The 15464-nt window shown below is 37.0% G+C and overlaps 1 protein-coding gene across 1 annotated transcript in view; it reads left to right on the top strand.

The window, feature by feature from the left end:
- Nucleotides 1-15464, top strand: part of LOC121419129 (RAC-gamma serine/threonine-protein kinase-like) — a 103258-nt gene that overhangs the window by 36411 nt on the left and 51383 nt on the right. Inside the window, exon 3 of the mRNA XM_041613449.1 lies at nucleotides 7700-7780. Within this exon, the coding sequence (XP_041469383.1) occupies nucleotides 7714-7780 (67 nt within the window). The 5' untranslated portion in view covers nucleotides 7700-7713. The remainder of the gene's footprint in view (nucleotides 1-7699; nucleotides 7781-15464) is intronic.

Raw genomic sequence — 15464 nt, 5'->3', positions numbered from 1 at the left:
ATATGACTGTTATCCTCATATTTCTGGGTGTTTTAAAGCATAGAACAACTAAATGTCATAAAAATTTGACAATTTTGAAAATATGCAGCAATTGAATACATGTGTATGTCAGCTCTGATCTGCAACCTAATCAATTAGTAAACCGGAGAGATTTGGTTAATTATCTAATTTGTAATCTCAATTTTTAGCACAAATGTTGTGTATCATTGCAACAAACATTTCTACCCATGATGTTGTTGTTTTGCCAAGCATATAAATACAGTGACAGGTATTTTGGGGGCAAAAATGTGAAATTAAATACTGTTAATTAATTAGTATAATTAATATGCATACAATAATAGATAATTATTCGATTTTTTGTACAGATTTAATTAATGATGTTTCAAGATTATAACTGCAATTTACTAGGGTGATCCAATGTTGCATTAACTTTTGACACCATTTTATGTGCAGCAGGTCCAATTTGAGAAAAACACATTTCAAAATTCACATTTACATTGATGTCTATGTAATAATTAGCTGTTAATTAGTCATTTTAAGGAGAAATAAAGGTAGTCGAGACTTAAAACTTTTTCATTATTTAGAGAATGGTAATAGCTATAACATATAAAAAAATAAAATTTTTGACCATTTTTACCCTGTTCGCGAAATTGGACCACCTTATGACATGCGACCACATAAGAGTAACCATGTATCACTGAACATCTTGTGCGAGTTAGAGTAGTATTCAAAGTGAGCACTGCTGCTATATTGAACCGCGTGATGCAGGTGAGACGGCCAGAGGCATTCCACTTGTTTATCAGGGTGTCTGTCCCTCCCATTTTCGATGCTGCAATTACTACATGTAAAGAACCGTTTGACAAATCAACTATTTTGGTCACAAGTCAAAGGTCATAGAGGTCATTATTCAAAAATGCCACAAGTTACATACATGTAGTACATCAATGTATGAAGGCCTAATATGTTTTTGATCTAGCAGTTGCAGATGGATAAATTTAAACTGTATTTTAAGAGAATCCATCTAGTTTGAACTTGTTTCTCTTAAACTTGCATTTCCAATAATCACTTCGTTGGTGATGATGTGTAAATCAAGTATAGTTACATGTAATACTTGTACTCTAGAGTATTGTGAGGTCTGAAAAATTATTCTTATTTAGGCCCTACACACTGACAGGGCATGAGTGAACTTGTGCATTCACATTATTTTGGAAAATTTCTATTACGATACTTCAAATTATTTTTAGCTGACTCGCGTTAGAATGGTTCATTTTACCCCGATCCTGTCCAATCTGAAAGTTTGTCAAATTGGCATAGTGGAACAGAGCTTGGGTCTTTCAATCTCTCTGCAGCAGGGAGGTTGGTGTTTATAATAAACTGCTTACATGTATATCCAGATCTAGAATATATGTCAATTTGTTTGCCCCCAACCTACCAGTAGGCCTACATGTATACCATCTTTATCACTATATTTTAGGAATTTTGAGATATTCATTCTTCCAGTATGTTGATATTTTTTAACTTCCCCTTTCACGTTAGGTTTCCATAATTTCTTTATTTCATTTTCCTTCTTCCTTTTCCCCCAATCTGAACAAACAGCCTTGATCATGGTTTTAAAGTTATCACTAAAATTGAACAGGTGTCTTTTCAAATTTATCCAGGATAGAGTTGTATTTTGAATGTGATCCAACAAAATTTAATCTAAAGGCTACTTCACCTACTTGTTTACTTGACTCATGCAAATTGTGTGCTCAGAAAAGAAAATTAGGGGGAGTGGGAAGTGTGTACATTTGTATTGGGGGTTTTATGAGAGAATCCTAGACCCCTGTTACATCTGAAAGTTTCCTACATGTACCCGAGACCCGACTGAGTCCACTTGCAACCTTGACTGGATTATTGGTGGATTAGCTTCGCGAACGGACCGAGTCCGAAATGTGGTCTGTTTACATCAGTGTTCATTCCCTCCCCTATCGCCCTATCTGTACTGTTTCGTGCGGCATCCGATTGCTGACACCTTTAAAAGGCGCTCTCGATCTAGGCTCCGAATAATTCGCGCGCGCTAATTGAAGTTACCCGAGATTCTGAAAGAATGCTGATGATCCCAGCAGTCGTTGAAGATATGATCGACTTGAAAAGGATACGTTTAAAATGCTTCTTTTCACTCAAATCAAAGACTTTATCAATCACAATTCACATGTCGCATGCCGCAAAAACATTCGAAGAACGACGGGGCTGGGGAGGGAATAGCACGCACTATGACGTAATTTGACAGCTGGCGAACGGACCGAGATAGGTTCGAAAGCTTGTGTGCGTTTACATCTACGAATCGGTGGACCGGGGCCGGCCCGATACCTACCCGAGACTACCTCTGGATGTGGTCTCGGGTAGGTTCGCTAAAAGGTGGCCCGAGGTAGGTTTGGGATGTTTACATCTGATTTCTTTCCGACCCGAGGTAGGCCCCGGGCCGGCCCGAGGTAGGGAATCTCAGATGTAACAGGGGGTTTTATGAGAGAATCCTAGTAGAGGAAATGCACCTACACACTTCAGCATAGCCTTGATAGTAGAGTAAATCCGTCATCCCTTTCTTTTTAAAGGAAGCTGTGAATAGCATTTGCTTGTTTTTCTCATTAGATAGTCACATTCCTGACCTGTTTTGTTGGCAATCAGAAAATAAAAGTGAAACTAGAGTTTGCCTAGCATCTGTAAACAAATTATGTTTTAGCATCCACCATAGTTGTCTGTGCTCTACTTCAAAAGGTCCGGCTTTGGAGTTTCGAAACTAAAGCCCACTAATTTGAAGTATCAATTGAATTTCTATATTTTGGTCTCTCCCGGAACTGTCTTTTTAATTGATATCTTGGCATCCAGTGTTGAGCTCAGGCATGCACGTTGTGTTCAATTTAGATTTTTAATCTGGAATCACAAATATGAATGTGGGATAAAGAATACAAACATCAGTATGGCTTAGCCTACATTTAAGTGGTCTTTCATAAAGACTAATTTTCCATGTTTCAAAACCATCTACCAATCTCTGGAAAGGTTAAATTTAGTGTAGGCCTACACATTGCATGTGTTTGAACAGAAGAAGGTCCGTTGTAGAATCACGATTGAGACCCCCATTGCATTAAAATGATTTATACATTTGTAGTATTACAGAATTGTATTTCAAACTACCTTTTACACAGTACATGTACATGTGCATTTCAAAAGACATTTGTTTTTATGATGGACAGTAGTTCAATTAAATGCAACCTAGTGAACCTGGAAAACCATGATTCTAGCCCTAATATTAAAAAAAAAATTAAATGCAACCTATGTACATCACACATTGCAGCGATATATTTTTGGGGAAATGTTACATACATCATTTTGAAACAACATTGTTATCAAAATGAAAATGTTTTTAATGTTATTATAGGATTAAAGGTTGGTACTTCCTACTTTTATTGCAAAACAGGATAAAATTTCCTCCTTGGCCTACAATTTGATGACTCATTGCTCTAGAAAACAAGTTATTTTGGGTTGTCGTTTGGTATTTACCCTTCATCCAAACTAACATTGTACTGTGAGTTTCTTGTTAGGGTATTTATTGGTCTTGGTAATAGGGGATTATTGTAACATACACATAAACTGATGGATTGAAGCTTTTTAGGAAGATCGATACTACTCCGGGTGCTACATACATGTAACTTTTTAGAAGCACTTGCCCAGTCGGGTGAGTAAATTTTTAAATAGTTGGAATATATACTTGCCCAAAAATCTATTTCACTTGCCCCCAAAAATCCTTGAAATTTTTTTTTACCTCTTCAAAAGAAAGTTATGTGGTTTATAAATCATTGACCTTTTTCTCTCTTTTGACATGAACTGATCTACCTTGTTATTGCATTTCTTTTTCCAAAGTGATTTATCTTGCCTGACATGACCAAAATTAGGGTCAATATCATATCGACCCTAATTTTGGTCATTCTACTGTGAGAATTTTGCTTTCTACTGTGTGAATTTTGCATGCCCAATTTGTGCAAGTGGTTTTGGTCATTACTTCAAAGCACTTGCCCGATTCTAAGTTTTACTTGGCCCGGGCAATCGGGCAAGTGCTTATGTAGCACCCTGCTACTTGTCTCACAGACAAATTTCTGGAAAGGAGAAATACAAATGAAAATATGAATAATTATGGTGTTAGCCTCTGATGTTGAAATACTTTAAAGGTTAATTTCCATCCTAACAGCAAGTAGATTTGAATAAAAGGAAATAAAGCGTATCACTGAAAATAATTTTAAAATCAAATTAGAAATTTTGGAGAAAGCTAGTTTTTTTAGTGTATTACCGTTTGTGCCATGGTATTGATATATATGCAAATGAGAGAATCAGTGATGTCACTCACTCTTTCATATAATTTATTGTTTGAATTGTAGTATACAGTATTTAAATTTTTGCAGATTTCTTAATACACAGAAAAAAAATAGCATGTTGTTTAAGCCTGTCATTCCAACAAGAGGTTGTTTAAACTGTTTTGTGATTAAGTCTAAACATTTGTTTAAAAAGTTTAAATAGTAGTTGTTAGAGTGACGGGCTTAAACAATGTGCTTAAAATTTTAAACAGCATTTGTACAGTGTAATATCAAATCATGATAGGTTACAACAATGATAATTCTGAATGTTTAGTGAAGAATAAAACATTTTTTTTCATTGAATTTATTGAAAAAAGAGGAAAATCAAATATTTCATGTGATAAAATACAAAAGAAATTTTGTGTGGGTGCCATCAACTGTTCCCGCATTTGCATAATCGACCAGAATGTGCACACCTGTACAACTGTTTTGTGAAATTTAGCAAAACTTATTGTCAAAACTTAAAGATAATATTTGACATCCGACTTTATTGAAATTTTAAGCTTCAAGCTTGTTTAAGTTTTCTCTTTAATATCAAATATTAACTTTTTGTTGAGAAGAGTTGCCCTGTTAATTACATCCTCCTTACAATCAGCTTGAGTACTTCATAATCTGGTAGTTTACCTAGATCAGAATGGGCTGGATATGAAAACTCAAAGACACGCCTGACCAGTGTTGTTCCTCCTAAGTGTGGGTTTTCCCAGGGCTCACAAACTTTTCGTGATGGGTTTGCATGGAAATGGAAAAAACTTGACATTAATATTTTGATAAAAGTGTGCAAAATGTGCGCTTAAATGCACAAAAACTTAGCCAATTGTTGAAGGGGGTCAGTTGGAATTTTTTCTTTCTTTTCAGGAGAATGAATAGCGACTATAAGCAACCCCTGCAACAACTGGTAAAGCTTTCAAACATTCAAATGCATGTTTTGTGCACTATGTTTCGTAATTTGATACAAATGTTGGATTTTTCTAATTTTTGTCTCGCCCACAAGAGGTGAAGGTGAGGCCGTTAGTAACTTTTCTACAAACTTGGATGGTAGATGTACTAAGGGGACCTTAGTGGTAGGGTCAAAGGTCATTTTCAGGTCAACGTTAAAGTTTACGTGCAAGACTCTCTGATGACACATAACTCTGCAACCGTAAGTCTCTTTTCACCCAGACTTGGGTTGTAAATGAACTTAGGAGACCTGCATATCATGGCGCAGTCAGAGGTCATGTGGTAAAGGTCATGTTTAGGTCAATATTATGACACATATCTCCATAACCAAAAGTCACTTTTTAACCAAACTTGGGTTGTAGCCGTACTTAGGAGACCTGCATATTATTGTGTTCAGAGGTCACATAGTAAGGTCAAAGGTCATTTTAAGGTCAACAATAAAGTTTACTGCAAGACTCAAATGACAAATGTTATTCCATCCCAGTTATTTTACAATGAACTTTTGATACAATTCTTTTGCTTGCCCTCACAAATCACAATATTTCTGGTTACTTTCACAAGTGGGCGAGACACCACATCGCTTTTGCCTTGTTTTACAATCATATCTTTGCAAAACATTTGCAATCCCCATGAAAACCAGGCTAAGCCAATGAAAGTGAAAGGGATGCTAGAGATGGACAACGCTCATTTAATAATTGATATCTTCTGGATTCCATTGCCCAGTAAATACTCAGGCTGCCTTCATTAAATATGACCCTCTAGCTGATTTATGTCCCTGTCATCGTCTACTCATTTCTACCCTTTATATATCTTTACATTATTTTTGTAATGAGGAGGGATTTCCTCTTATGATGAGTATGTAACAGTGCCAGCGATGCATGGCCAAGCAATTTCTTTTTTTACTTTTATTGCCGTTGTCGCCTTATTAATACATACCCCAGTTATTTATTCCTGTGTAGAGGCATGCCAATGATGATACCATGATTTTCCTGTACCCTGACCCAGGTTCCAACGTCTTGAAATTCTTTATCATATGATCTTGTTTCTGATTATACCTGTATTTTATTAGAATAGAAAATGAATAAATCCTTACCTGAAATCGCAAAATGCATGGTGTGGTGCGGCGCGGAGCATCCAATACAATGTTTTGAGAAAGGCCTTCCCGCTTGTCTCAAAAGGTTGCGGTGAGAACAGATTGGCATGTCAATTTTTGGAGGGGGGTAGGGGCTTTCTCTGAAATGTATGTTAGTCGTATAAAATAAAGTAGATTTATGAAAATTTCATAAACTGGTATTACAGATCAATATTTTAAAAGAATCAAAAAATAAAGTATAGATTGAAAATTCAAAAAAATTATTTTTGTCTCCCTAAAATAACGGTATTTCGTTATTTAAATTTTATTGTACTGATTATTTGAGACAAGCAGTGGTGGGTAGGGACAGTGATTCTGACGGAATTCACGGAATCTGCCTTTTCAAACAGGCTTTTTCAAACGAAAATCACGTAAAACATGTTTTTTCTCAAAATGCACAGTAAAGAAACTGAAATTACTCCCAAATCCTCCACGAAATGCCAATATCAACTAGAAAAAACACAATCTCACTTCACTACAACATTCATGACAATTCACACATTGTGATTGCACTCGAGCCCCTCCATCACTTGATTGTATCGAAATTAGTTTACACTCACGTCCGCATAAAGGCAGAAAAATGTGTTCAGTCATGATATCATGATCGCGGTATTCAACGAATCCAAAATGGCGGATAGGCGAAAGTCGTCGACTGCTCAAAACGATGTCCCAAAAATCCCCAAATCAGCAAAAAATCTCATTTAACCATAAAATAGTGCTATCAATATGAATGGTGAGGATGTATTCATGTTAATTTTGTTTCTTTAAATAGTTTTTGTACTCAAATCTCTTCGATTAAAATCGATTTTAAAGCGTTGTTAGTACAGTGGCAGGTACAAAGTTGGCATGTACAAAGTTTGACCAGCGCAAGCATTTTGACATTGCATATTGATTTTCTATGTAAACGGAATTATCACTTTTTCATGTACACAAAGTCTATGGAGAAATGGAATTTCCATTTTCAGACATGCTGAAACAGAATTTAAGATTTTCTGTAACGGAAAAGGCGATTTGAATTTAAGAAACGGAAAATCACTGTCCCTAGGTGGGGGAGGAGCTTTTCTCAGAAGGTTTCATAATTAACACTCTTCTCCGCACTGTACTGCATCCATTTGAGATAGCCAGCCATATACTGACCACTTTTAAAGGCAAGGGGAATGTACAAACTTACATGAGATTCTTTGAGTGTAGGTTAAGGACAAGAACATAATTTTTACTTTATCTCTCCTTCTTTTTACACTCGCAGGTCTCTGGTTCATCATGACAACAACATCGGTCTCGGATGTACCGATCACAATCGTCAAAGAGGGCTGGCTCCTAAAACGAGGTGAGATATAGCGATTGAAACATAACTTAGTATAAATGTAAATATCTGTTTGTTTATAGGTCAGTACAAAGTGTTTCGAACAAGAAATTGCCAAAATGTTACAAAGTAGTTATTCTTATGTACATGTAGTAATGGGTAGAAGTTTGTTCTGATCTGTTCCGAAGTGATCAAAGCTGCTATAGATTTTGAAGTCATTATAAAAAAATGACATGCTGGATATTAGTTTGTAAATAGTAATCACCTGTTTGCTTGGTCTCAGAGATTTGGAAGTATGCAATTCTAGGACATCTACCCCCTGGACATCCACCCCCCGGACATCCACCCCCTTAGGACAAGTACCCCCCTAGGACAAGTACCCTCTAGGACATCCACCCCCCGGACATCTACCCCCGGACATCCACCCCCCCGGACATCCACCCCCCGGACATCCACCCCCGGACATCTACCCCCCGTACATCCACCCCCCGGACATGTACCCCCCGGACATCTACCCCCGGACATCCACCCCGCGGACATCAACCCCCCCGGCCATCTACCCCCAGGACATCCACCCCCTGGACATCCACCCCCTAAGACATCTACCCCCTGACAATTTTTTGTCAAATTGCTTGTTCTTTATTATCGATCACAGACGAGCAAAAATATATATCTTATCACTTCTAGATGTCCGGGGGGTGGATTTCCGGGGGGTAGATGTCCGGGGTGGATCCGGGGTGGATGTCCGGGGGGGTAGATGTCCGGGGGGTGGATGTCCGGGGGTGGATGTCCTAGAGGGTACTTGTCCTAGGGGGTACTTGTCCTAAGGGGGTGGATGTCCGGGGGGGGTGGAAGTCCGGGGGGTAGATGTCCAGGGGGTAGATGTCCGGATCTGGAAGTATGCATGTCAGAGATCACTTTTCGTGATGTACTGAGCCCATTATGCAACTACCTATATGCAGGCCTATTGTGTGCACTGCACTGCTCACTATACATTTTTTCTAAACTTTAAAGTGCAAGTCATCATTGTACCTTGCATGCATTTTGATGATGAATATGTCAAATTTTAGAATGGAATCACTCATGTGATAGCTTTATGGCAATTGATCCTGGACTACGTTCTTTCTTTTCTTTCCTTATCTGTGATTGTGAACCTTGAAATGACAGTGTCAATATTTTGAACTGTACATGTAGGTAGACACTTAATATAGAATAAACATACTTGTGAATGGGAGAGCGGGCACATATATCAATTGATTTGGATATTCACCACCATATTTTATAGATAATGGACCTATATCATAGTTGTATTGTCTTTTTTTTATTATATTTTTTTAAAAGATTTTTATATGGTAAAAGGTTTTTTTATCTGACCTATATGGAATAACCTGTAAGTCTTGCTCTCTGTCTTTAGAAAACAACATAAAAATTGAAATGATCTGAAATGAATTGATACTTTTATTGGATACCTGTTGCTGTGATTGTTCAAAGCCTGTTAATTCTCAAATGAGCTATATCATGCATTTACAACCAACCTTGCAGCACTTTGTGCCACATTACTCTCTTTAATTTTCATTGTGGTAATGGTATTGCATAGCAGTCTATAGTTATCACACCAACTCCAAAGTCCTACTTTACATACATACATACACACACCCGCCTTTCCGAATACACACAAACACGCTCTACAGAGCAATGCATCAATGGTCGTATGCACATAAACATCTTTTCCTGTGTCCCAGAAATAGCACGCCATATAAATAGATGCCCCTGAATTTTCTCCTCCACCCCTGTCTTCTGCTCTTCCATCTTCTCTGTTTTCTTTCTCTCTCTCTTGTCTCTTTATATATCTACATGTACCTCTCTCTGTCTGTCTCTATCTTTTTTTCTGACTCTCTGTCCATCTCTCTTCTCAAACCTTCTTTCTGTCTTTCTCTTTTTCTATCTCTCCCTCTCTCTTTTTCTATCTCTCTCTCTCTCTCTCCCTTGCCCACTCCCTCTCTTTCTATTGCAATCCCAGTAAAGCAGCTTCATCATAATAAGTATTTACGCCAGCAGACATTACATGGCTATACCTCTGGCGGCTCCTTGCTTCTCTCCACTTCCATCAGTCCTGTGAGAGCAAGAGGAAAAACAAACTGGGGGAGTGGTTTTCTACCTAGGATCGATTAAAGTGACTTTGACTGGAAAGCACTCATACAAATTTTGAATTAAGAAACAAAAACATGAGAATTATAATACATTTACACCAGCTGACATACATAACATGTAGGCCTACATACATAGGTACCATGTCATTCTCTGCATCCATGTGGGAGCTAGAGAAAAACAAGGGGGGGGGAGAGGAGGTTCACCAACTTCACCTACATGTATGATAGACAAAAATGTCTTGGAGTGGGGAGCATTCAAGCAAATTTTGAAGAATGGCAAATCACAAATCATGTCTGCATTTTGCAGTGGTAGTTTCTGAAAAAATTTATTTTAAATCAACATGTTCCTTGCAAAATCTTGAATCTAGCTTTGGTCAACTAGCATTTGAAAGCCTGTCAATAATAGTGTCTTCATTTTAAATGTGTTTGAGAATTTTATTCTGACAGTCATGTTCCCAAAATATCCTTACCAGCATTTGATGTCTACTGTCCAATATTTATTTTCATTACAATTAAATCCATTCCATTCAATTTGCATAACAATCTCTTCATCAAAATATAAGGGGGGGAACAGCTTGAATGCACCCCCCCCCCCCGACCTGGCCAACTTGCATTCATTTGTATCCAGTGTTGTCATATTGAAATTACCTGTACTACATGCAGTAATCAGATATAAAAAAATGTATTTGTTTTTATTCTATTTTATGCTTTCCTTGGATAAGGGTGTTGTTTGTAGCATTTTGAAGTGGCTGTAAGCTGGAAAAACAACTTGAGTACATTGCATGGATGAGATATCAAGAGACCTGGATATTTTCTCGCTATTAACATGAAATGATAATGAACTTCGTTTTGTGTGTGTGCACTCCCTATCTCTCTCTCTCTCTGTCTCTCTGTTCCTCTCTCTTGCTATTGCAGTACATATGAGACCAGAGGCTTTCAAAACCCTCCTGGATATAATTATAATGTGTATTTGTCAAAATTATACCCTTTTCACGTATTTTCAATTTCTAGTCATTTGTATATTAATACACCTGTAGCAACTCGTGTAAACTCTTTATCAAACTAGAAAAAGTCAAGAATTACAGAATATTTATAAATTTGTCAAAATGTGGATGTAGCTTTGTTGAAATTCTAAACAATCTTTGACAGCCATCCTTATTATCTGAGTAGATAACAGACAACAAACTCTACTAATAGTCTATGTACATAGTATCACATGCACATCCATGCTCACAACCACGGCATGCTACAGATAAGTGGTATCATGAATACATCAGACATGTTTTTCAAGTCTGTGACCTACATGTCTGTCTAACCCCAAAGAATGTAAACATCGAGTCTGTTTTCTTCTCGGTTGGGACAGCTGCCATCGACCTGTACAAGGCGAGTGGCATACTTGGCTCTACCTGATGGCAGACGGGGAGGGGTTACCCCTTCCATTGCTACTGCTGACTTGTCTCCTTACTTGCCAGTAGACCCTTTGCAAATGGTTGAATATGGAGGATGGGGATGGGAGATCTGGGGCCTGTCTTACAAAGAGTCAATCGTAATTCTATTGAAATCCATCAGTGTCATGAATCTTTCTACAGGAAATTTGCACAATGTCGTTTGTAAAAAAAAAAAAAGAGAAGCACAGTGAATTTTTAAGAAAACAATTGAATTAATGCATGAATATGCATCATAGCTAGAAAATATTTTGAACAAACATGCGTAATACATGTTGGCCTTCCCTAGTTGCGATTGATCGGATCAAATGCAACTTGTTATTAAGCCAATGAAGCACCCGTATTCAGGACTTGCGCTTGATATTTTGACTTGCGTTTAAATGCAACTCTTTATGCAAAAGGCCCCTTGTCAGCATGTCAGGTACACATTTCTAGTCAAATGAAAAGTGCTTCAAATAGACATTTAACATGTATTTTTATCATACAAAATTTGCTTTGATCAGATAATTTTTATGAAAATAAAACAGATTTTTTTTCTTTTCAATGCTATTTCAAGTCTGAATGAAATTGTGTTAAAGCAATAGGCTATATAAGATCATCTGTGGAAATAATATCTCCCTGTTGGTTGGTATTTCCTGCAAATATTTTCAGTTTCATATTTCTATTTCTTGTTTTAATCACATAACATCTATAGGTGTCTGATGTTGGTAAATCTGTTTTCTTGGAATATTCAGTGTTGGTAATATTTTCTGTTTACTATTCTTTCATTGTTTTTGCCTGGAGAGCAATTCTTTCTCTTTCCTTCTCTCTCTTCAACTTTTTATTCCTTTCTATCACCATCTTAATCACTCTTTTTTGCTGCTTTTTTATCAGTGAATATAGTAAGACTATACTGATTATTTTACATGTAATAACAAACAATAAAATGATTTACAATATATATATATATATATATATATATATATATAATTCATACATTATAGGCCTACATGTGCTTGTAATGTCTGAAGTGATAGATATTTTTTTTGGGGGGGGTCAAATTATGAGCTTTAGCAGAGATGATCAGATTTAATACGTGATGAAGATTTCAAGCCTGATGGTGTGTTGATTCAACCAATATCTCTCTCCATCTCCCTGGGGCAAGTCTTCTTCACGATCATCGCAATCTCTGGTGCCAGTGAACTCCTTTAGTCAGAAAACACATCAAAACAAATTGTTGGGACTAGTGCACATTGAATTAGAATTCCCTGTATGCATATGCCATTATGTTGTTGAGGGGGATAGAGGAAAAAATGAGGGGACAGCGATATGCTCGCCCGTGGAAGCCACAAAGGCACAAAGTGCATTGATCAATTAAGCAGCCCCGTGTTACGCCTTGTATAAAATAAGCTGAAAACCCACAACAAATTAGAGCGATAATCTGGTTAGTTAATTGTTAGAATGGTATTACCAGAGAAGATGTTTGTTTGCTATCCTAGTTAATGATGTCTGATGTTACATTGATGAGGCATGACCAAAGCCTCACATGAAGAAGTCTGTGCAGGGTAGGAAATACTTTTCTTTTTCAACATATGGTTGATTGAGGAATATTTGGGGGCAATTTCTCTCACTTTAATGTCTGCTTTTTAGGAGGTAATGAGCAATTATTATGCATAAAAAGCAAATATCATTATTCTGCCATAGTTAAAAATATTGATTTCTATTTATTCCTGAATATTGTTTTTGTGGCAGATCTTGACGCTACGCCCCAATAGACAGGTCAATATATGACCAAAAATACCCCTACCTGGAACAAATGATTTTTCAACGTTTTTTTGTACTATTTGACCTCAGGAATAACCTAACGAAAAATCTACCAAAATCTGCATCCGGGAAAGTGGTTATTTTCAAAATGGCATCCAAGATGGCCGCTATTCATAAAAAATGTTGTTACAGGCTAGAGTGAATATAAGCACTCCAGTGTACCTGGCAAATCCAAGATGGTGCCCAGAATGGCTGCCATAGGCTAAAAATACACACTTCATCTAGATTACTTAAGTGGCTTTAATTCGGTTTCTGTCCAATGGTTTTAAGGGTGAAGTAGTACATTGGAACAAGTTACAAGGACAGCCAGTGATCTGATGTGTCCAAAAATCCAAGGTGTCTTCCGAGAATGGATTTAAAAATGGCTGTTGATAATTGAAATGGACATATGATATGACCTGGGACATATGATTTTGGTGTCTAGACCATGTTTTAAATGGTCAAATACTACATTTGGACAAGTTACAAGGAAAGTAAGTGGTCCAGCATGTTCAAAAATCCAAGATGGCTTCAAAAAATGGATGCTAACATTCCTGTTGCTACTTAAAAAACAAAAACCCGACATAGTTTGCTCAATATCCAGAAATACGATTATGTACCTATACCATGGTTAAATGGGTCAAATAATACATTGTGACAAGTTACAAGGAAAGTAGTGGTCCAGTATATGTTAAAAAATCCAAGATGGCTTCCAAAAATGGAGTCTAAAATTTGCTGTTGCTAGTTTGAAAAAAAAAAAACATAGTTTGTTCACTATCCAGAAATATGATGTTTGTGTATATACGATGGTTAAATGGGTCAAATAATACTTTGGGACAATTTACAAGGAAGTCAGTGGTCTGGTATGTTAAAAAAATCATGATGGATTCCAAAGATTGATTCTGAAATGGCCGCTAATACTTTGAAAAGCAGACATAGCTCATTTCATTTTGGCATGGGAGATGTGATTTTGGACAAAGGTCAAATAATACATTAGGATTAGTTACAAGGACAGTCAGTGACCTGGTATGTCAAAAAATCCAAGATGGCTTCCAAAAATTGATTCTAAATTGGCTGCTGACACTTAAAGCGAACATAGGTTATTTCATATCGGCCTAGGAGATGCGATTTTGGTGTCTAAACCACTGGTTTCAAGGGTAAAAAAATATTAGGATATATTTCAAGGACAGTCAGTGGTCTGGTATGACCAAAAAATCAAATACATGTATTGCTTCCAAATATTGATTGAAAAATTGGCTGCTGATACTTAACGTGGCAAAGCTTATTTTATATCCGCCAGTGAGGTATGATTTTGGTGTCTAAAACTATGGTTTTAAGGGTCAAATTATAATTAGGACAAGTTACAATGACAGTCAGTGGTCTAGTATGTCCAAAATTCCAAGATGGCTTCCAAAAATGGAGTAAAAAATTGTCTGTTACTCTTAAAAGGACATAGTTTTTGTCTCACCTGCGAAGCAAAGGGAGACTATAGGCGCCGCTTTTCCGACGGCGGCGGCGTCAACATCAAATCTTAACCTGAGGTTAAGTTTTTGAAATGACGTCATAACTTAGAAAGTATATGGACCTAGTTAATAAAACTTGGCCATAAGGTTAATCAAGTATTACTGAACATCCTATTAGAGTTTCATGTCACATGACCAAGGTCAAAGGTCATTTAGGGTCAATGAACTTAGACCATGTTGGAGGAATCAACATCGAAATCTTAACCTGAGGTTAAGTTTTTGAAATGTCATCATAACTTAGAAAATATATGGACCTAGTTCATGAAACTTAGACATTAGGTTAATCAAGTATCACTGAACATCCTACATGAGTTTCACATCACATGACCAAGGTCAAAGGTCATTTAGGGTCAATGAACTTTGGCCAAATTGGGGATATCTGTTGAATTCCCATCATAACTTTGAAAGTTTATGGATCTGATTCATGAAACTTGGACACAATAGTAATCAAGCATCACTGAAAATTTTGTGCAAGTTTCAGGTCTCATGATTAAGGTCAAAGGTCATTTAGGGTCAATGAACTTTTGCCGAATCGGGGGTATCTGTTGAATTACCATCATAACTTTGAAAGTTTATTGGTCTAGTTCATTAAACTTGGACATTAGAGTAATCAAGTTTCACTGAACATCCTGTGCGCGTTTCAGGTCACATGACCAAGGTCAAAGGTCAATGAACTTTTGCCGAATCGGGGGTATCTGTTGAATTACCATCATAACTTTGAAAGTTTATTGGTCTAGTTCATTAAACTTGGACATTAGAGTAATCAAGTATCACTGAACATCCTGTTCGAGTTTCAGGTCACATGATC

The sequence above is a fragment of the Lytechinus variegatus genome, chromosome 7 (assembly GCF_018143015.1).
Source record: "Lytechinus variegatus isolate NC3 chromosome 7, Lvar_3.0, whole genome shotgun sequence".
Taxonomy (NCBI): domain Eukaryota; kingdom Metazoa; phylum Echinodermata; class Echinoidea; order Temnopleuroida; family Toxopneustidae; genus Lytechinus; species Lytechinus variegatus.
Note: the sequence above shows the minus strand (reverse complement) of the source record. Positions and strands in the feature narration are given on the sequence as shown.